Source organism: Littorina saxatilis, linkage group LG1 (genome assembly GCF_037325665.1).
Source record: "Littorina saxatilis isolate snail1 linkage group LG1, US_GU_Lsax_2.0, whole genome shotgun sequence".
Taxonomy (NCBI): domain Eukaryota; kingdom Metazoa; phylum Mollusca; class Gastropoda; order Littorinimorpha; family Littorinidae; genus Littorina; species Littorina saxatilis.
The window spans coordinates 89,528,590-89,551,066 of record NC_090245.1 but is presented as its reverse complement, the minus strand read 5'-3'; the positions used below and the strand labels follow the sequence as shown (position 1 = coordinate 89,551,066).

Genomic DNA, 22,477 nt, shown 5'->3' with positions numbered 1-22,477 from the left:
TGTGTGTGTGTGTGTGTGTGTGTGTGTGTGTGTGCATCAATCAATCAATCAATATGAGGCTTATATCGCGCGTATTCCGTGGGTACAGTTCTAAGCGCAGGGATTTATTTTTTTTAATTTTTTTTATTTTATGCAATTTATATCGCGCACATATTCAAGGCGTAGGGATTTATTTATGCCGTGTGAGGTGGAATTTTTTTTTACACAATACATCACGCATTCACATCGGCCAGCAGATCGCAGCCATTTCGGCGCATATCCTACTTTTCACGGCCTATTATTCCAAGTCACACGGGTATTTTGGTGGACATTTTTATCTATGCCAATACAATTTTGCCAGGAAAGACCCTTTTGTCAATCGTGGGATCTTTAACGTGCACACCCCAATGTAGTGTACACGAAGGGACCTCGGTTTTTCGTCTCATCCGAAAGACTAGCACTTGAACCTACCACCTAGGTTAGGAAAGGGGGGAGAAAATTGCTAACGCCCTGACCCAGGGTCGAACTCGCAACCTCTCGCTTCCGAGACCACTCGGCCACCCAGTCCATGCATGTGCATGTGGTGTGTGCCTGTGTCTATGCCTGTCTGTCTGTGTTTATGGTTGATGTACCACTCGAAAGCCCACGTGTTTTCTTGATGATATGTGATTTCAACCCAAACCTTCTGATCGTGAAATGTATGTCCTTAATGCAACGCCTTTGGTCGGGTATAATTGCTGAAACAACACTTTCGCATCTCCATCTATCCCCTCATCTCGCAGCCACATTCTTATCTTTCCACTATCATGAAATGGGTGTGCTTTATACGCAAAGCCTGTTTGTTGGGGGTGTTGATAAAACTCCGTTTCCCTTTTGTGTTGATCTTCCACTTCCCTTCTCATCTTTCAAAACCAAAACCTTATTATTATTTCTTGTTTCGTGAAATTCATGTCCTTTACCAAACCTTGCATAGATCTCTCTCATCCCCTCATCTCTCTCAACCCAACCCCTTCATATCATTATATTTATCGTGTAATTCATCTGCGGAGCTTTTTCAACCAAAACCTTCTTATTGCTGCCTTTACCGAAAATTGCATGTCCTAATGTTTTATCCCCCAGCCAAATCCGTCTTATCGTTGCCATTATCATGCAATTTATGCCCTTAGCTGTGGAGAGCAAACGATGACAATGTCACTGTCGAATGGAGCCGTCAGCTGGCACACTGAATCACCGTGCAGATACACAGGACAACGCCACGATCAATGCACGTGATATAGTGTGTGCTATCGTACGTACCTTTTCAAATGCTGTGTGCCCGTTACGCCGTTAAACGCACTCGTTACACGAGCATTTTTCTGTTGTTTTTTGTTTTTCCCTTTATCTGAGTGTTGTTGTTGTTGTTGTTGTTGTTGTTGTTGTTGTTGTTGTTGTTGTTGTTGTTGTTGTTGTTGTTGTTGTTGTTGTTGTTGTTGAACATATTTGCGCTTTGCACTTGCGGTAGCATTTTAAAAATTGTTATGTCATCCAAACTGGAAGATTACATACTACGATCATTTTCAATCACCCAGCCACTTAAGCCACCGTAAACTTACTCCGTCTTTGGAAAAAGGGTGACTTGTGAGAAGATTACCTCACGAACCAGACGTTATTAATAAAAACATCCGTCGGAGCATAGCTCTTGAGAACTTACAGTGTTCAAACTGTTTGTCAGTATAATGTTTGCAGTGACACTGTTTTTTCCCCACGGCTATTCTCTAACATATAGTTCTATACCTAACATTGCATCCTCATTCCAGAGTAAAATACACCGCATCTGGCTGTTGTTGCTGTTGCTGTTGTTGATGTTGTTTGTGGTTTGTTGTTTTTAACTCACATTGTCGTGGTATTGTGGTATCGTGGTTGCAGCTTTTACAATGAGGTTTCGGCAGAAAGTGTTTATATATAATTCCATAAAGATTTCAACCCCTGCCCCTCCAACTGTCTTCCCTGCCCCTCCAACTGTCTTCCCTGCCCTTCCAACTGTCTTCCCTGTCCTTCCAACTGTCTTCCCTGCCCTTCCAACTGTCTTCCCTGCCCTTCCAACTGTCTTCCCTGCCCCTCCAACTGTCTTCCCTGCCCCTCCAACTGTCTTCTCTGCCCCTCCAACTGTCTTCCCTGCCCCTCCAACTGTCTTCCCTGCCCCTCCAACTGTCTTCTCTGCCCCTCCAACTGTCTTCCCTGCCCCTCCAACTGTCTTCCCTGCCCTTCCAACTGTGCCCCTCCAACTGTCTTCCCTGCCCCTCCAACCCTCCTTCTCAGGCCCTCCCCCCTTCCCCACCAGCCCTGACGCGGAGGACAATCTGAAAACTGGTATATACACTGTCTATTACTAAGAAGATGGCACACTTCTTTTGAATTACCGAGAATAGCTTGCCAACAATATCGGTATAACACGTCCACGGTGTTTTTGCCCGAGTCCCCAATGATGTCATGCTGCCAAGTATTAGATCTTCCTCGTTGTATTTCGTGCAAATCGTCAAAGCTGACTAGATGTACAGGAAGAAGACAAATCTTCCGATCACGATCTTAAATTGGATCAGTCATTAGCGGTAAGGTGATGAGAGATTAGTGTCTGCTGACGTGAATTGTGCGACGTGTGGAGGCTGTGTTTACCCGTGTTTGTGGTTTGTCAGCTAATACACACATACACGCGCGGAAAATGCAAACCCGGATACAGATAGACAGATAGATAGACAAACACACATACATTAACACACACACACACACACACACACACACGCACATACATACATGCATACACATTACACACACACACACACACACACACTCACACACACACAAACACAGACAGACAGCCCCCCCCCACACACACACACACTACTCACACATACATACACACGCACAAACGCGCGCAATTAGTGTCTGCTGACGTGAATTGTGCGACGTGTGGAGGCTATGATTACCCGTGTTTGTGGTTTGTCGGCTAATACACACATACACGCGCAGAAAATACAAAACTTGTGACCGGATACAGACAGACAGATAGATTGATAGATTGATAGACACACACACACACACACACACACACACACACACATACACACACACATCAGGGTTCGACACTAGCGGGGGCGGGGGGCGGAACGCCCCAGAGTTTTGTGTTCCGCCCCAAACATTGCCGAAGCTTGGGGCCCACTCCGCCCCAGGATAAATTCCAACAATGACAAACCGAAAATTCTAATGCCAGCAGAGCCAATCACTAAAAATCGCCAGTCAAAGTCGTCACTGAAATTTGCGTTAGGATCAATGCCGCAGTCAAGAAAAAAACACATTCAAATCGTCGAAGGACAATGTCGTAAGGGAAATAACTCCCAGATTGCGCTCTTTAACGTGAGAGATAAGTATCGCCTTCAAATGCCAAACGCAAAATGTGGCGACACATCCCTGGTGTAAAAAGACATGGCAATGAAGATGAAGAACAGGGTGGAGAGAAACGAAAAAAGGAAACCGATGCAGCCAAAAGCGCGAAGCGCTGTCGTAATTTCAATGTCAAATGGTTGAAAGAATTTCCCTGGCTTCAGTACGATGAAGAAAAACAGACAATGCATTGCCGCACGTGAATACTGAGAGTGGGCCCCAGATTTTTTTTTTCCGCCCCAGCAATTTCCATCTCTGGGGCCAGTGTGGCCCCAGGCCAAATAAGTTAGTGTCGACCCCTGCACATACACACACACATACATACATACATACATACATACATACATACATACATACATACATACATACATACATACATACATACATACATACATACATACATACATGCATACAAACACGCTCGTGCGCACACAAGCACATACAAATCATATACAGACAGACACACTAACACATGCGTTCACAAGCTGCCATAATCGTTTTGCTTTCTATATCTACCCTCCCCCTACCCATTTACATCCCAGCCTCACAAACCATCACCCTTCCCTCAACCTCTTTCACTTACCACTTCCACACTCATGTAACAGCAAAACACAGTCTATGCAGGCTGTTCTATGCATATGAAGCACAGTCACTGCGCAACTGTTCGACCATCAAAAAGGGCCACGCCCTATGTTTGCTGAACCACAAAAATAAACCACAATAAACTCCGGATTACCTGGGCGATGGTGGTATTGGTTGAGGGGTGGCGCACATGAACAGTTACTTTCTATTACAACGTGTCACGCCATAGCATTTGCTCGATAGATGGGTTTCTTCAGCATACAATATCGAGACTTTGGTGTAAACACATTTGCTTTTGCAGTCTTATGGTGTGATAAGCCTAGAATATTTAGAGAACTGTAGAAGAGAGAGACATACAGACACAAAGAGCTCGGAACTCACAATTTTTTGCACTGTGTTTAAAAAATAGTGTCGTTACTACGGTGAAAGAGAGAGAGAGAGACAGAGACAGAGACAGAGACAGAGAGACAGAGAGGCAGAGAGAGAGACAGAGAGACAGAGAGATACAGAGAGAGAGACACACACAGAGAGAGACAGAGAGAGAGAGACAGAGAGACAGAGAGAGAGAGACAGAGAGAGACACAGACACAGACACAGATATACAGACAGAGAGAGAGAGAGAGAACTGACAGACAGACAGACAGGCAGACAGACAAAGTGAGGCAGAGGATGAAAGACAGAGACGGACAGAGGAACAGGTAGACAGATAGAGACGGAAAGACAGACAAATAGGAACTATGGTATAGAAGAACAGACAAGGCAGATCGTCCTTCCAGCTGAACAACAAACACTTGAACACGCTGTACGGAGATGAACACCATGTATACACAATCTGTAATGAAAACCCACAGACATGGAACACAGACCAGACAAACAGACGGACCAGCAGATTCCAGGCTAACCAAACCCAACAAAAATCATAATTTGCGCAATGTTTGCGAACGGCGAGAAGTTATACCGCAATCAAACTGCATATTGCAAAACCACAGTCTCAAACATTCTCTCTCATCACCATACCCAACCCCCTCCCCCACCCTCTAGGTCGAAGCTAACCGCTGCGCAAGCAAAACAGATCAATGATTTTGCTTCCCGTTTGCAGCTACTCGAGTTTTGTCACCATCCCATACATGTAACGCTGGAAAGTCTGGTTTAGTAGATTGTCTAAGGTAAAACACAGTGGAACCCCTCTTTAAGGGCAGAGATGGCACAACAACTAAGATTTTTTTCATTAAGATCTTTGATTTAAAACAAAAGAAGTCATAACGTATGTCATAAAAGTGATATTTGCATGATCTATGGGTCAGTATAGACGGTTTTTGTGACTTTAATAGGGGTAAAACATATAGGTTTTTTTTAATTAACATTCATTTTCAAGGAAAATAAAGATAGAGTTTTGAAGTTTGTTTCATTTCACTCTAAACAGGTCCCATCATGCAATAACAGAGCATTTTTCAGCCACCAAGAAAATTATGACAATGATTAACGACATTATGAGTAAAAACTATTTACTTATTACAGTAGGACACCCCGCTCATTGATTCATCTTAATTACAACGGCAGATGGTGAGCGCTGATGAAGAGACTGCAATCAAGTGAACATTAATACTATTACTCCAATATTAAAGACTATAGATAAGGTCGCGTGGATGGTTTTTGTATTAATCTCCGCAAACTGTTAACACAGTTTGTTATTTCTGCGACTGACACCGTCCTTAAAATAAACAGAGGAGTGATGTACAAACTGAATTGTGAAATTCTAATCCAAGAGTAACCTCAGTTTTCTTGTGTAAAGCGCGGGACTACTTAGAGAAATCTGTGTGCGTGCGTGCGTGCATTATATGTATGTATCCTACATCCGTGAGAGAGACACCCGTGAGATAATAATTGTTCAAATCACACGTGTGTATATCATGTAAATGAGGTCATGTCAAGCAAGTCTGGCAGGGACCTGTTTTTCCACTGCTTATGATGCCAAAGTCACCGAGACAAACGTCATTATAGAAACACAAATTTCGCTCGCTATTACCTCGATGAATCTTTAGAACTAACACGTCACGCCACACTTTCAGCGTGACGTTTCTTTGCTTTGACGTAATAGATTGCACAGGCTTTAGAAGAGATCGAGGTTCCAAAACAAGCGTCTTCAATTTAGCTGCCTCGAATGCAGGACATTTTCAGTAAAATACACGTAAGTACAGTATGTAGGATAAACAGAATACTACATGGCTTGCTGTTCCGTACCAGATTTACACTCGTTGCTTTTTCAAATAGTGAACAGCTCGCTTTCGCTCGCAGTTCAATATTTAAAAAAACAACTCGTGTAAATCTGGTACGACACAGCAAGCCATGTAGTATTCTCTATGTATGCATGTGTCATAGCATGTGTTTATGAGTGTGCCATAGCGTGTGTGTGCGTGTGTGTGTGTGTGTGTGTGTGTGTGTGTGTGTGTGTGTGTGTGTGTCTGCGTGTGTGTGTGTGTCTGCGTGTGTTAGTGTGTGTGCTTGAAAAATAATAGTGATGCACCAATCTAGACGAAAAATGCAAATAGTCGGCTTATGTAATATTCAAGAAGAACAAGGAACTTAGTCGATAAATATCGACAGGGGGCCGACAAATGGTTTAAATGGGAAATGTGTGTATATGGGTGTGGGTTTGAAACAAACAAACAAACCAACCCATGTGAACCCCGGGCCGCAGGCCTTCGATGTAGTGATTGAAAAAAAAGGATGTTCTCAAATGGTTCAATTCTCATTTGGTATGATTCTTAAATGGTACCGGTATACTCCCCCCCCCCCCCCTGGCCGCAGGCCTAGGAGTAAAATTTTTATAGACACTGACCTTCTTCCCAGGGGTCATTGACCCAGTTTTAGCTATGAGAGGTGGTTCGCCCAGAGGCTGTAGAGTATACTGGGGCGGTCTCTTTGATGTCTTGAGAGGAAACTTGGCCAGGGTAGTACATGCACCAGAACTGGTGGACACCAAGGACAAACATGAAATCGAAGCAGTTTGCTTTCAGAGAGAACGGTCGTCAGCAACTCAAACTTCTCTGTTTTCTTTTTTTTTTTAAATCTGACTTTCTTTGTGGCCCCCTGACTCCGCCCCCTCCCTCTGTAAGGACCCTCCTCCACAAGGACCGATTTTTGTCAACATTTTAAAGGTCGCTAGAGAGGGGTTCCACTGTATGACCTAACCGCTACTGGCAGACGGCCTCAATCTTCACGCGCAAAGACGAGATTAATAGGTGCTCGGTTTTGGTATTTTGAATTACATTACATTAAACCTTTGTTGGGTTTCATGGTCATGGCAACAGCCATAATAATATTACATGATGTATAATATCATATTTCAGCATATGTGAATTACATGTCATCATACTAAACTGTCATACATTTTTATTCCTACATTATTCTGATTGATCACAACCAAACCTACTATCATTGGACACATCCAAATGCAAGCGCCTGTTCTTGACAATTTCTCTCTGATCTAAATATAAAATCAGTGCAATTTCCTGGGTCGGGCTTTGCCACAGACACTCACGGTTTGGCCTGTAGGTAAAATGTACAATGTATTTTCTGATTTGTGCACAAAAGCTTTTTTTCTTTTTTCTTTTTTTTAACATAACAATGTTTAATGTCACTGTATGTTTAAAAGACCATGGTCATATTTGTAAAAAAAATGTTAAATTAGAAAATAAATAACATTTTGGTTCATGATTTTTCCTACACCTGTGCTAAAAATAAGAAATAAAAATGTCGGGTATATAAGTCACTCAAATACAGCTAGGTATGAATGGCTCGGTTTGAGTTTGTTGCAGTTGACCCTGCACAATGCGACATATCATGTTTTTGTTGAACAATTTTGACGTCACCCCTCCCATAGGGTGACGTATTTCACAACTTCCTGTGTTACACAAACTCTGTGATGACCAATTTTGACGTCACCCCTCCCATAGGGTGACGGATTTCACAACTTTCTACAGATGAACAATTTTGACGTCACCCCTCCCATAGGGTGACGGATGTCACAACTTCCTGTGTACACAAACTGATGACGTATTTCACAACAAAATGGCGCTGCCCATGGTCAACCTCGAAACTATCCGTATAGAATGGGGGCGTCCTCGCCCCCATAAAAACGTCCCAATAGCTCCCCGTTTAGTAGAAATGTCAGTAGCAAACATTGGACTCTGCTAGATGTTATGCACAGCGACAGGCCATCGATGAGGTACCTCAGTCTCCTCCAGTGACCTCTACTTGACTCCTTCTGATCGTTATGGGCATACGTTACAAAAGATCTACCAGTCGTCGCTTTGTATATTATCACTCTGCTATTACTTCATTTCCTGTTTTGTAAATACTTGGGCACGTGACACCACACCGCTTACCTCACTTCCGCAACCACGGTAATGAAACGCATTATATCCTGAAAATACCTGTACCTTCAAAACAAGAAATGTTGTTGTTGTTCTCGAAATTCTTCATTTCCGCTGTTAAAACACACACACAGTAATGCAACCCATATCGGCACGGTGGCCTAGTGGTAAGGCGCCCGTCTGTGATCGGGAGGTCGTGGGTTCGAACCCCGGCCGGGTCATACCTAAGACTTTAAAATTGGCAATCTAGTGGCTGCTCCGCCTGACGTCTGGCATTATGGGGTTAGTGCTAGGACTGGTTGGTCCGGTGTCAGAATAATGTGACTGGGTGAGACATGAAGCCTGTGCTGCGACTTCTGTCTTGTGTGTGGCGCACGTTAAATGTCAAAGCAGCACCGCCCTGATTGTGGTCGGCTGGGCGTTAAGCAAACAAACAAACAAACAAAATGCAACCCATCATATACTGAAAATACCTGTACCTTCAAAACAGGAAATGTTGTTGTTGTTGTTCTCGAAATATTTCATTTCCGCTGTTAAAACACACACACGGTTAGGAAACGCATTATAATCCTAAAAATACCTGTACCTTCAAAACAGGAAATGTTGTTGTTGTTCACTGTCAAAACACACACACGAGCACTTCCACACGCCCCCTCCCACACACACACACGCACGCATGCATACAGGTAGCCACACAAACGCACACACGTCGTTTCCGTTGTTAAAACACACACACACACACACACACACACACACACACACACACACACACACACATCAGTCTGTCGCTACACACACGCACACATACACACACATACACACACACACACACACACACACACACACACACACATACACACACAGGCACACAAACACACTGACAAACACACTGTGACACACACACACACACACACACACACACACACACACACACACACACACACACACACACACACACACAAATCAGTATGTCGCTAGGTACTTAGTACTAAAGGTATGACGTAGAGATATTCAAAAATAACATCAATACTGAGGCAATCGTGCCTCAGGTGAAAATGAACATAACACACAATAGCTTCCGTATCTTCTGTATGCCCCTCAGTTTGTGTTCATCAATTCAGAGGGCAATTATTATGTGCACAGTAATAATCGATGAGGCATGACTGCCGTACAACGTCCACATCCGCACACGTAAGCCTACAGGAACAAGAAATTCCTCCGAGGTAGGAAAAACACCCCCGTCCTTACCATTCTCACTGCCACCAACTGAGAAGGTTATTTCCCTTTGACCATTAATATGTCCCTCTATAAGTCCTTGTAGAATCTTAATCCACCAATAACTCCCTAACCGTGTGTTTGACTGGTCCCAATTTTTGTAAGGACCGTCTCAGGAATGTATAGAACCTGGTGACGATCGGTCCGTTCATTCTTGAGATCTATATGCGAACACAAACACACAAACAAACACATGGACCGAATCCTATACACACCCCTATACCGGAGGTGTAATAACATCCTCGAATAAACAAATGAAGAAGAAAACTGTCCATAGATTGTCTTGTGTACACCCAAACCGATGATCACAGAATCCATAACCTTACGACAACACCATGCTACCAGGAGTAAAAATAAGGGAATTCATGACATCGGTCAAACTTTTCTAACAAATCAGTCTGATGAATGAAAAGTATATAATTTAGTTTGTAGTACAAGGGGAGGGGGCTGGAGGTGGAAAGAGAGAAAGAGACAGAGACAGAGAGTGACTGAGACACATAGCAAAGACGAGGACAGACCGAGTGAGAGAGAGAGAGAGAGAGAGAGAGAGAGACAGAGAGAGAGAGAGAGAGTGATAGAGAGAACGTGAGATCGAGATAGAGACAGAAACAGAGCGTGACAAAGACATATAGCAAAGATAAGGACAGACCGAGTGAGAGTGAGAGACATACAGAGAAACAGAGAGAGAGAGAGAGAGAGAGAGAGAGAAAAGAGAGAGAGAGAGCGAAAGAGAGAGTAAGAGACATACAGAGAAACAGAGAGAGAGAGAGAGAGAAAGAGAGAGAGAGAGAATGAGAGAGAGACAGACAGACAAACAGACAGACACGCACAGAGGCAGAAATAAAAAGGAGAGAGCGAGAGACAGAGACAGAGACAGGGAGACTGAGACACACACACACACACACACACACACACACACACACACACACACACACACACACACACACACAAACACAAACACAGACGGACACACATGCACACACACACACACAGACGGACACACACACACATACACACACACACACACACACACATGCACACGTCTATAGAAACACATACCTAGCACATTGTTTGGACTTGCTTGACGATATGAGACTCCTGGTGTGCGGAGCAGGTCCAACATTCTCAGCGAACACCTTGGGCGCGTACACGTCGTAGATCTTGGACATGTTTGCTATTTTTCTACATTCATTGCAAAAGTCCAAAACAGCAATATACGCGAAGTACAGGCACAGTACAGCCTTCTATTAAGGTGTATAGAACAATTGCTTGAATCATGAGCTGGGTACACAGGTGTGAACCACACGACATTGTAGCTGTTACAAGTACACATACATTAACATATTTGGAATGTGTATTACCGGTCTTCACAATGTACTCTAGGGCTAAATCTATTCCAAGATGGAGCCAAACGCCATCATTTGTTGTTCTGTTGACAATAAAGTGTTGTTGCTTTTGTGTGTTTTTTAGCTTGGGTATTGTTCTCAAAACTGAAAGCCACGAGAGGAAACAAAATGTAGGTTTGAATGTTTGCTGATTTGTCAATAATACAGGTTTTGAAACGCCGCTGCGTTTTCAACATGTCAATATCAGCATCTCGGTCTCAGTCTCTAGCGATTTATATTACTCACGGATCAACGAACTCGTCCTTCCTGTAAAGGTAAAAAAAAAATTTTTTAAAAATCACAAAAAAGCGTAAGCGTTACACCCGAGGGCTGAAACCAACAGATGATCACTGCATAAGCTTACTTCATAAAACGTCGCAACCTGAACAGAACTGACGAGGATGACATCAGCAGCCTCCACGGGATTTCCCCCTGTTTTGAACTTTCACGGCAACACCTCAACACGCCTTTCTAAAATTCGAACCCCTTTACTAGTTAATCCATCGAAAATAAAGCACATGTGATTGACAGTTAATGCCAGAACTGTATCAGCCCTTCACAGCTGAACTTCGTCGTGTGTCCACACATGAAACTGCAGACAAAATCAAACTTGCATCAGTCTCTGGCCTACACAGACACACCCCTGAGAGAATCCATCAAGTTAGTTCATCGATTCGTTTCACCCAAATTCAACAACGTACAGGCAGCTGTAACCGCTCGATAAATTCGGCATTTCTTCATATATATCCAAACTGTGGCCGATTCTAGACACTGTTGCATCAGTCCTCTGTGAACGCACCCAGCCATAAGCTTCCAGACATTATATCTGGAGGTCCTGTCCTTCAATATTTTCTTCGGCTCCTCTGACTATGGAGGTGGTTTTCACCACACGCCGAATTGAGCGTGACTTGTCCCTGCACCCGCGTTGCCCACACACAGTGTGAGATCGATTGCCAACAACAGATGATGCAGCTAGCTATTCGTTTCTATCCCACTACTGTACCACAGTGAGCATTGCCAATCGCTTCTTTTGCTCTCCTGCATACCATACTATTAACATTGCTGTTCGCTCTTCTTCATCTCTCATACCAGTCTAAACATTGCCTCTCTTTGTCAGTCAGTCGTTCTTCGTTGCGATCGAACATGCGTAAAGTCTGGCGGAAGTCTCTAGCCTCCTACTGTACCAGAGTGAGCATTGCCAATCACTTCTTTTGCTCTCCTGTATAGTACCATACCAAACATTGCTGTTCGCTCTTCTTCATCTCTCATACCAGTCTAAACATTGCCTTTCTTTGTCAGTCAGTCGTTCTTCGTTGCGATCGAACATGTGTAAAGTCTGGTGGCTGCAGACAGCTGGAATAATAGTTATTGTGTGAAGAGAAAATACAGTCCAGAAGCAGCAACAACACGTGTTTATGATGGCTATGTTTGTTATTATGAAGTCTTATATCGCGCGCGTATCTCCAGACTCGGACTCAAGGCGCAGGGCCTAGGGATCTATTTATGCCGTGTGAGATGGATTTTTTTACACAATACATCACGCATTCACATCGACCAGCAGATGTTTGGTGATGGTCGGGGGAAAATCGTCGACTATTGACGCTGTAAGATTATAAAAGACTTTGTTCAAGCTGTCGAGTATCCAGCAACGTGCTATTTTTCAAATTTAGTGTATACTTTAAAACATGACACATTTTTTGGCATTTATTTAGACGAATCCTTTAAAATACAATAATGTGGGAGTTGTTCAAACACACACGAGAACTGTGGACTGATTTTTTGCTTCCCGATCATAACTTGGAATGCGAATTTTTTGCAGCAGGTTATCGAATGAAAAATAAATTTCAAAGTATGTTCACGACTCGTACAGATCAAAAAAACTAATGAGAAAAGTCAACCAAAAAAAAAATCCTCTTTAAAAAAACCACAACTAAAAAACCCTTCCTGTTCAACACAGATCTGTTCAAGCTTTGCATACGGTAGAAACATTTAAACACAACAAAAGTCATCACCCTGACGGCTTTTTGTACTGAGTAACAAAGTTTAGAGAATTAATTTTGCAATTTGACATGGGTGATAGTTTCAAAATCAAACGTATCTTTTGATTTTTGTCAAGAAAAGTCCGTAATTTTATGACCGTTAGAACAAAATCATTTGCCAGCTTTTTATTCTGCTTACTTGGTTTGCAGACATCAGCGGAAGTTAAGATTCGAAGCCGACAAAAATATGGACATACTAAAGAGCAAACCGTCTTTACTGGCATTATTTCATTTCTAAACGGAAATGTCACTCTATATGTGCATCTGTGACCATAATAGAGATGCACTTGTTCTGAAGATAATGTTACTATTCCTGAGCCTACCTCACATTCTATAGAGGATTATTAAAATTACATGGGCAGTTGAAGAAAGCAGACAGAAATAATCCTGGGTGTACGTGTGATTCCCAAGACACACGTCCCCCTTGATTGTAATACTCTCGATCGATCAAGATTTCACATCGAAATTGAAGTGTTCTTCCAAGAAAAAGGTTCATCAGATCATAACGGGTTGTTAACCCAGCACTCAAAGATAAAACTGATTTAAGAACACCCTGCATCTTTCACACGTACATAAAGTCGCCTGCGTATTGAAAATATTACTGGGTGAGAAAAAACACACACAACACTTCTCTGAGTGAGAAAAGCACACCTTGCGCACTTCATGGTTTGAGGCCACAGCACTTCGCGGCATCAAATTACACAATATTTGCACGTTCAGTAACACAGCAACTGCAGAACTAACACTCGGGAAAAGAAAACTAAAGCGTTTCCCACAACAAAACCTCGAACTAAAATGTTATCACCAATACAGATCGGTTTCAAAAATGGGCGCAGCACCGATGATGTGAATATCATACCGCCGATATAACCACTAACCTATATTCCGTACCGTTGCATCATTTTTTAAATTTTAAATCGAACAAATTTAACAGACGAGTCTGAACGTGTCTAAACTATCAACCAATGAGAGCGTAACATTCGTTTAAATCAATGCCGGTCCCTTGGCTTTTATAACGCTCCAGGGCAAAACTTTATGAAACACACAAAAAGTTTTTATCTACCCTCCATCTTTGCAGTCCAAAAACAGGTTAGAGAAGCTATTTTCGTGCAAGAAATATTAGGGGGGTGGAGGCGTTGGGAGGTGGTCGTGGATTGGTGGGTGGTGGGTGGGAGGGTAGGGCATAGGCTAATTGCTGATCGCATCAATCACAGAAGACAACCCATCGTTTTAATGCAATAACAATGTCTTAAGCAGCACGCAAGGGTGCGTTTTTTTTCTTCCTGTTATTGACCCAAAGTCACCATGTCTTCCTGACGACGGACAATTTTCGTTCTGTTCCTCTTTCCTTAACTGTTCTGTACTCTCTTATATTTTCCCTTTTTCCTTTTGGTTCTTTTCCTTTTTTTTCTCTGTTGTCTCTTTGTTGTTGTTATTGTTGTTGTTGTTTGTCTTTTATTTTGTCTGCTTTTCTTCATTACTTTGTCTCTTTCCTTTGTCTTTCTCTTCATGTGGTTATTTCTTTCTTACTTTATTGCTGCTCATTGAAAAAACAAAGTCGTAGAACGATGCCACAACATTAAGATGTTATAAGGAAGAAAGAAATGAAAGATCAAAGCAATCAAGTAAACAAAAGGTTGTAAGGAAGGAAGACGTACTCTCTATTGAAAAATAGTTGAGTGTGTGGGTAAGAAGGGAGAAAAAAAGTGATAGAAACAAGTCGCGTAAGGCGAAATTACTACATTTAGTCAAGCTGTGGAACTCACAGAATGAAACTGAACGTAGTCCGCCGCTAGTGCAAAAGGCAGTGAAAGTGACGAGCCTGTTTGGCGCGGTAGCGATTGCGCTGTGCTTCATAGCACGCTTTACTGTACCTCTCTTCGTTTTAACTTTCTGAGCGTGTTTTTAATCCAAACATATCATATCTATATGTTTTTGGAATCAGGAACCGACAAGGAATAAGATGAAATAGTTTTTAAAACGATTTCGGAAATTTAATTTTGATCATAATTTTTATATTTTTAATTTTCAGAGCTTGTTTTTAATCCGAATATTACATATTTATATGTTTTTGGAATCATAACATGATAAAGAATAAAATAAAAGTATTTTTGGATCATTTTATAAAAAAATTAATTGTAATTACAATTTTCAGATTTTTAATGACCAAACTCATTAATTTAAGCCTCCATGCTGAAATGCAATACCGAAGTCCGGCCTTCGTCGAAGATTGCTTGGCCAAAATTTCAATCAATTTGATTGAAAAATGAAGGTGTGACAGTGCCGCCTCAACTTTTACAAAAAGCCGGATATGACGTCATAAAAGACATTTATCGAAAAAACGAAAAAACCGTTTGGGGATATCATACCCAGGAACTCTCATGTAAAATTTCATAAAGATCGGTCCAGTAGTTTACTCTGAATCGCTCTACACACACACACGCACAGACAGACTACACACACACACACACACATACACCACGACCCTCGTCTCGATTCCTCCTCTATGTTTAAACATTTAGTCAAAACTTGACTAAATGTAAAAAAACGACGTCACCCATGCTTACAAGACGGCCAATGACATTCCAGTCCACCTTCAATAGCTTTGTCCATCGACAACACACAAAAATTGCATCAGCGCTGCGTTCTACTATACCTCACGAGTAGCATACAATTGCTGCGCATTTCGGAAAATCGGTGATAAAAATAATGACAGTGATTGTGACGTCATTCCTAACGTAACAACGCAGACCGTGACTATTAACGGTACTGGGAATATCCAGGTCGTTGGCTCGATGACATTTGAACGGAGCAAACATTATGAAGTGAGTCATGCTCACCTATTTCATTCTATTCTTTTTTTTCTGTTCTTATTTGTTGTTGCTGTACAGCGACTTCCTGTAGTCGTTGCCTTTCCTTAGCCAGGCTCGATGACTCGTAAATAAGGCCTAAAAAAAAAATAGGTGTGGTTACGGTAACCTGACCTACCCTATTTTTAGGGGCCGACCCTATAACTTTTTATTACATTTGTCAAAAAAAGAAAAAAAAAGAAAAAAAACCGAATCCAGAAAACGCAATGAAAGCGAAAGCGCCCGAGTCGCACACTTATTTCCCTGTCAAGTAGGTTTAATTTGTACACATTAGAAACAAAAGTTTAAACAAAAACAAAAGTGATTGCCTACCTTCCTACCCTATTTTTTTTGGCTAGGTTACCGTAACCACACCAATTTTTTTTTTTTTGGCCTAACAATGTTGACCAGCAGGTGTAAAAAGAGCTGTTTTTAGTTCAGGATAAACGAAAGGCCCAACGTGAATGAACATTATCATCAACACAGGATCTGCGATGCTGTACATTACAAACCTCTTCTATATTTTATGTTTACTGGTCCGTTTGGTACGCAGTTTTTGTCAACAGCAGGACCAGATATTTGGATTTTTTCCCGTTTAATTACTGCCTAAAAGGTATATGAAAAATGGACAGATCAATTACGCTCCTACTATAGGTCATGTCATATTTGCCAACGGCTGGTAAATGAGCGGTTTAATCGTTGCAATACCTATAGCGTGATACCATTTGTAAGATACGATTGGTAATCACGTGCTTACAGAGATACATTAGTAATCGGCTGCCTGTGTCACCCACATCAATCTACGACTGTCGTTTTTTGTGTGTGCGTGTGGTGCAAGAGGATTTCGATGGTTGGCTTACAGGAGAAAGAAGATGAGTAAGAGAGAGAGAGAGAGAGACAGAGATAGAGAGAGAGAGAGAGAGAGAGAGACAGATAGAGAGATAGAGAGAGAGAGAGACTCAGACTCAGAACTTTATTACAAAAGGATAAAGGTTTTAGGCAAAGCCTATTCTTCCAACCTGTCCTTTATACAACACATAAAGACAGACGCACATAAAAAATATAAATTCAATCATATAAAATACAGAAATACATTGTATGGAATGCAACACAATGTGCATTTAAGGAATTACATAAGGAGAACTCAAAAATTACAAAATTACATTGACATAGTTATACCTTTCATTTGGGAATAAAGTTGCTCCGATCAGCTACACATCCGTTAACACTAGTACAAAATGTTTAACAAAATAACAATCGAACAAGACATTTCATTCACGAATGATGTGTGAACGTGACTGTCTCTTAAACATTTTCACTGAAGTTGCATTTCTTATCTGTTGGGGGAAGGAGTTCCAGAGAAACGCTCCCGAGAAGGCTAAGCTCGATTTGTAGAGGTCTATGCGAGGTATAGGAGGGATGATTTTTTGGGACCCATATCTTTTTGTGGCATGTTTGAAATGTGATTGCAAATATTTAGGACAGTCGTCAGTTGGAATGTTATACATGAACAAAGCCTTGTTTAACGTCAACTGATCTTTCAAGGGGAGGAAATTCAGGAGCTTTAGTTTATCATCCGTGGACCTATTCAAATCATGCAGAATAAGTTTTGCAGCTCGGCGATGCAGGGAATTGAGTCTTTTTAAATGAACATCACTGCAGTTATCCCAAAGTGTCGATGCGAAGTTTAAATGAGGCATTATGTGGGCGTAATAGAACATTTTGAGTGCTGCAGAATCTGCGTAATGCCCTAATTTTGATAACAGGTAAAAAAAAAAAAATAAAAAAAAATGTATACTAGTTTGCAAATATAACTCAAATGAGTTTGCCATTTCAACTCTTGATCAATGGTAACACCCAATAATCTATGTTCCCTAACTTGCTGCACTTGAGTTGAACCAACTGACAGTTGTAATTGTAAAGGACTTAATTGGTGTTTTTGTTTTGCCTCGTGGTTATCACCATACTCTTTGTTTTAATCGGATGAATGATCATTGCATTAGAAACGCACCACTCAGTGATTTCATCCACACTTGTTTGAAGAGAAGAGTTGACGGATTCCAAAGATTTTTGACTGGTGTGAACAGAAGAGTCATCCGCGAAGAACTCACATCGAACTTTTTCATCTGACACATGAAGGGGTAAATCAGAGTGTTCTTTTCCATAGGAGATCAAAGATTCACACTGCTCTTCAGACATTGCCACACACCCCAAATAGGCAAAGAGTTCTACAAAGAGAAAGACAGCGAACTGGACACAGAGAGAGAGAGAGAGAGAGAGAGGGAGAGAGAGAGAGAAAGAGAAAAAGAGAGAGAGTGAGAGAGAGAGAGCGCGCGAGAGAGAGCACCACCTTATGGTGCTCAGAGAGAGAGAGAGAGAGAGAGAGAGAGAGAGAGAGAGAGAGAGAGAGAGAGAAAGAGAGAGAGAGAGAGAGAACCACTTTATGTTGCAGAGAGAGAGAAAGAGAGAGAGAGAGAGAGAGAGAGTGCGCGAGAGAGAGAGCACCACCTTATGGTGCTCAGAGAGAGAGAGAGAGAGAGAGAGAGAGAGAGAGAGAGAGAGAGAGAGAGAGAGAGAGAGAGAGAGAGGGAGGGGGAGACAATGACAATGACAATGACAATGACAAATTCTATATTTACGAGGGTAATGGCATAAGCAAACAGGTGCTTTTTTACATCCAGCCCTCGCCCATGAAAGGGTTTAATCTAATGATAATACGTTTTAAAAATGTTGGAATATCAATTAAAGAAGTAATAAAAACAAACGACAAACAAGCAAACGATTAACAGACTAAACAAACAAAAATATACATACAAACGAACATGACATATTATTGTCAAAGGTATAATGAAAACTGTTTCAAGCAACAAAAAAACGTGTGAAACTTCGAGGGAAGAAAAAATCCGTGAAACTGAGGAGTCAATGAAGCAACTACGTTGCAAGTAATAGCATGTAGCATCGTTACATAAGTCATGTTATGAAATTAATTAGGTACATTTATCTACTGAAACGTTAAAAGGTACAAATAAGGCAAGGAGAGAGAGAGATAACCACCTTATGGTACACAGAGAGAGAGAGAGAGAGAGAGAGAGAGAGAGAGAGAGAGAGAGAGAGACAGACAGACAGACAGACAGACAGACAGAGACAGACAGACAGACAGAGACAGACAGACAGACAGACAGACAGACAGAGAGAGCATGAATGTTCAGGCGATTTTTTAACTGTGGATACACGACGCTTTAAAGCAAAGTTTAAAGATGTGCGAGAAGTGCCTGTCAAATACTTTGACGAGTATGTCCTACTTTTTTCACACATGATTACTCGCTGTCACACATTTTGACTTTTAAACTCTACGCTCTCCTCATGCCCGGTGTGAGTACGTTTTGTAGGTATATACAGTTACTTCTGTCTTCCTGTCTGTCTGTATGTCTCCTTTCCTGTGTGTGTGTGTGTGTGTGTGTGTGTGTGTGTGTGTGTGTGTGTGTGTGTGTGTGTGTGTGTGTGTGTGTGTGTGTGTGTGTGTGTGTGTGTGTGTGTACCTACGCAAGAGTGCACGTGTGTCCGCTTCCCGCGCATCTTTTTAATTAAGATTAAACAGCAGATGGTGCAATCAGTAGGCAACACATGTATCCTGTATTAGTTCCTCAACGTGCCTCTCTGAACCTCTTTATCATAAGGTTGCGGCAGATGTGAGAGACAATCAACACAGCCATTAAAACCCAGCAGGGGCGGATCTGGGGGGGGGGGGAGGGGGGTGGGTGTTCCAGGGGATCCGCCCCCCCCCCCCCAAAAAAAAAAGAGAAAATCTTCTGTGACAGTGTCACATTGCCGTCTTAAAGATATACATAAAATAGGAATAGATTCCCACTAGTTATTAACCTTATCTTCCAGGAGAGGCCTACAGTGCACCTCATTAAGTAACATTATCTTCAGCGTCTGGACACCCTGATAGGCGGCAATTCCACCCCCAGTCCCAGTTTTGAACCCACCCCTCCATTACCCGTTGATCCGCCTCAGCACAAGACACTCGCCGAGCGCTATCTTCCGTGTTTTATGTAGACCGTTTGGACAGGATGTACTGTACATAATTAAGTAACATGTAGATTGTCTGGATCTAGTTTATACCACGGCTACTTTGGGGGAATTGCGCAAATTTGCACACCTTGTATATTATGTTAAAAGAAGTTCATGAACATAACCTGATGAGTAAACCAATAGGTGTATCAAGAAAGAAGAAGTCAATGAAGGAAGTAATTGGTACATCATGAAGTAAAAAAAACAAAAGGTACATCGTAAAAGTAGGAATCCGAACCAGATGAACTGCAAACGTTCCAAATAAAGCATCACAAAGTAAGAAAGGTTAAATTACTGGAACGTTTAATTCAAGACTAAACTAATTAAATGGTTATTGCTTCGACCATCTTGGACTTATCACATCCATACTCTGAGATAATACATAGCATCAGTTATCATTGCTTGTTGTCAGTTTTGTCGATAGTTGACGATAGGTCACGAAGTTCTTGTAATGTTTTCTTTTGTTTTGAATGAAACGTTTCCATAATTTAACCTTTCTTATCTTATTGATTAGTAAAACAAGTCGCGAAAGGCGAAATTACTACATTTAGTCAAGCTGTGGAACTCACAGAATGAAACTGAACCCACTGCATTTTTTCACAATGACCGTAGTCCGCTGATCGTGCAAAACGCAGTGAAACTGACGAGCCTGTTTAGCGCGGTAGTGGTTTCGCTGTGCTGCATAGCACGCTTTTCTGTACCTCTCTTCGTTTTAACTTTCTGAGCGTGATTTTAATCCAAACATATCATATCTATATGTTTTTGGAATCAGGAACCGAAAAGGAATAAGATGAAATTGTTTTTAAATCGATTTCGGAAATTTAATTTTGATCATAATTTTTATATTTTTTAATTTTCAGAGCTTGTTTTTGATCCGAATATAACATATTTATATGTTTTTGGAATCAGGAAATGATGAAGAATAAGATGAACGTAATTTTGGATCGTTTAATATAAAAACAAATTGTAATTACAATTTTCAGATTTTTAATGACTCATTAATTAATTTTTAAGGCACCAAGCTGAAATACAATACCGAAGTCCGGCCTTCGTCGCACAAATTTCAATCAATTTGATTGAAAAATGAGGGTGTGACAGTGCCGCCTCAACTTTTACAAAAAGCCGGATATGACGTCATCAAAGACATTTATCGAAAAAAAGAAAAAAAGTCTGGGGATATCATACCCAGGAACTCTCATGTAAAATTTCATAAAGATCGGTCCAGTAGTTTACTCTGAATTGCTCTACACACACACACACACACAGACAGACACACAACACACACACACACAGACAGACACACACACAGACAGACACACACACACACATACACCACGACCCTCGTTAAAACATTTAGTCAAAACTTGACTAAATGTAAAAAGGAATTGGACCATCTAAAAGAAAAAGAATAGGAACATTGTGAAGGACTTGCTGCGAGGGAAGAAAGTTGAACATCATAAAGGCAGAAACTAATTTTCATGAAGGGTCTTGAAGGACTGAATCTGTACATCATGAAGAACTGAATCTGTACATCATGAAGGACTGAATCTATACATCATGAAGGACTGAATCTATACATCATGAAGGACTGAATCTATACATCATGAAGGACTGAATCTATACATCATGAAGGACTGAATCTATACATCATGAAGGACTGAATCTATACATCATGAAGGACTGAATCTATACATCATGAAGGACTGAATCTATACATCATGAAGGACTGAATCTATACATCATGAAGGACTGAATCTATACATCATGAAGGAAGAAATCAATATATCATGAAGAAATGAATCGTTCAATCACGAAGGACTGAATCTATGCATCATGAAGGACTGAATCTATACATCATGAAGGAAGAAATCAATATATCATGAAGAAATGATCATGAAGGAAGGCATACATGCTGCATGAAGGAATGAATCGTGATATCATGAAAGGAGGTATCGGTACGTCATCATGGAATGAATCGTTACGTCTGGAAATAAATAAATGAATACATCATGAAGGAAGGAATTGATACATCATGAAGGAAGGAATTGTTGATATGTCATTAAAGAATGAATTAGTAAATCATTAAGGAATTGATACATCATGAAGGAAGGAATTGTTGATATGTCATTAAAGAATGAATTAGTAAATCATTAAGGAATTGTTACTTCATGAAGGAAGGAATTGTTGATATGTCATTAAAGAATGAATTAGTAAATCATTAAGGAATTGATACATCATGAAGGAAGGAATTGTTGATATGTCATTAAAGAATGAATTAGTAAATCATTAAGGAATTGATACATCATGAAGGAAGGAATTGTTGATATGTCATTAAAGAATGAATTAGTAAATCATTAAGGAATTGATACATCATGAAGGAAGGAATTGTTGATATGTCATTAAAGAATGAATTAGTAAATCATTAAGGAATTGATACATCATGAAGGAAGGAATTGTTGATATGTCATTAAAGAATGAATTAGTAAATCATTAAGGAATTG

At 41.0% G+C, this 22,477-nt stretch overlaps 1 protein-coding gene across 3 annotated transcripts in view; it reads right to left on the bottom strand.

The window, feature by feature from the left end:
* The window catches only part of LOC138983516 (uncharacterized), a gene marked incomplete at its 3' end in the record, with an annotated part of 72,895 nt that overhangs the window by 14,783 nt on the left and 35,635 nt on the right, over positions 1–22,477 (bottom strand). Inside the window, 1 exon segment of one of the 3 annotated variants that reach the window (XM_070356773.1) lies at positions 10,689–12,273. Within the exon segment in view, the coding sequence (XP_070212874.1) occupies positions 10,689–10,798 (110 nt within the window). The 5' untranslated portion in view covers positions 10,799–12,273. 3 annotated transcript variants of the gene reach the window in all.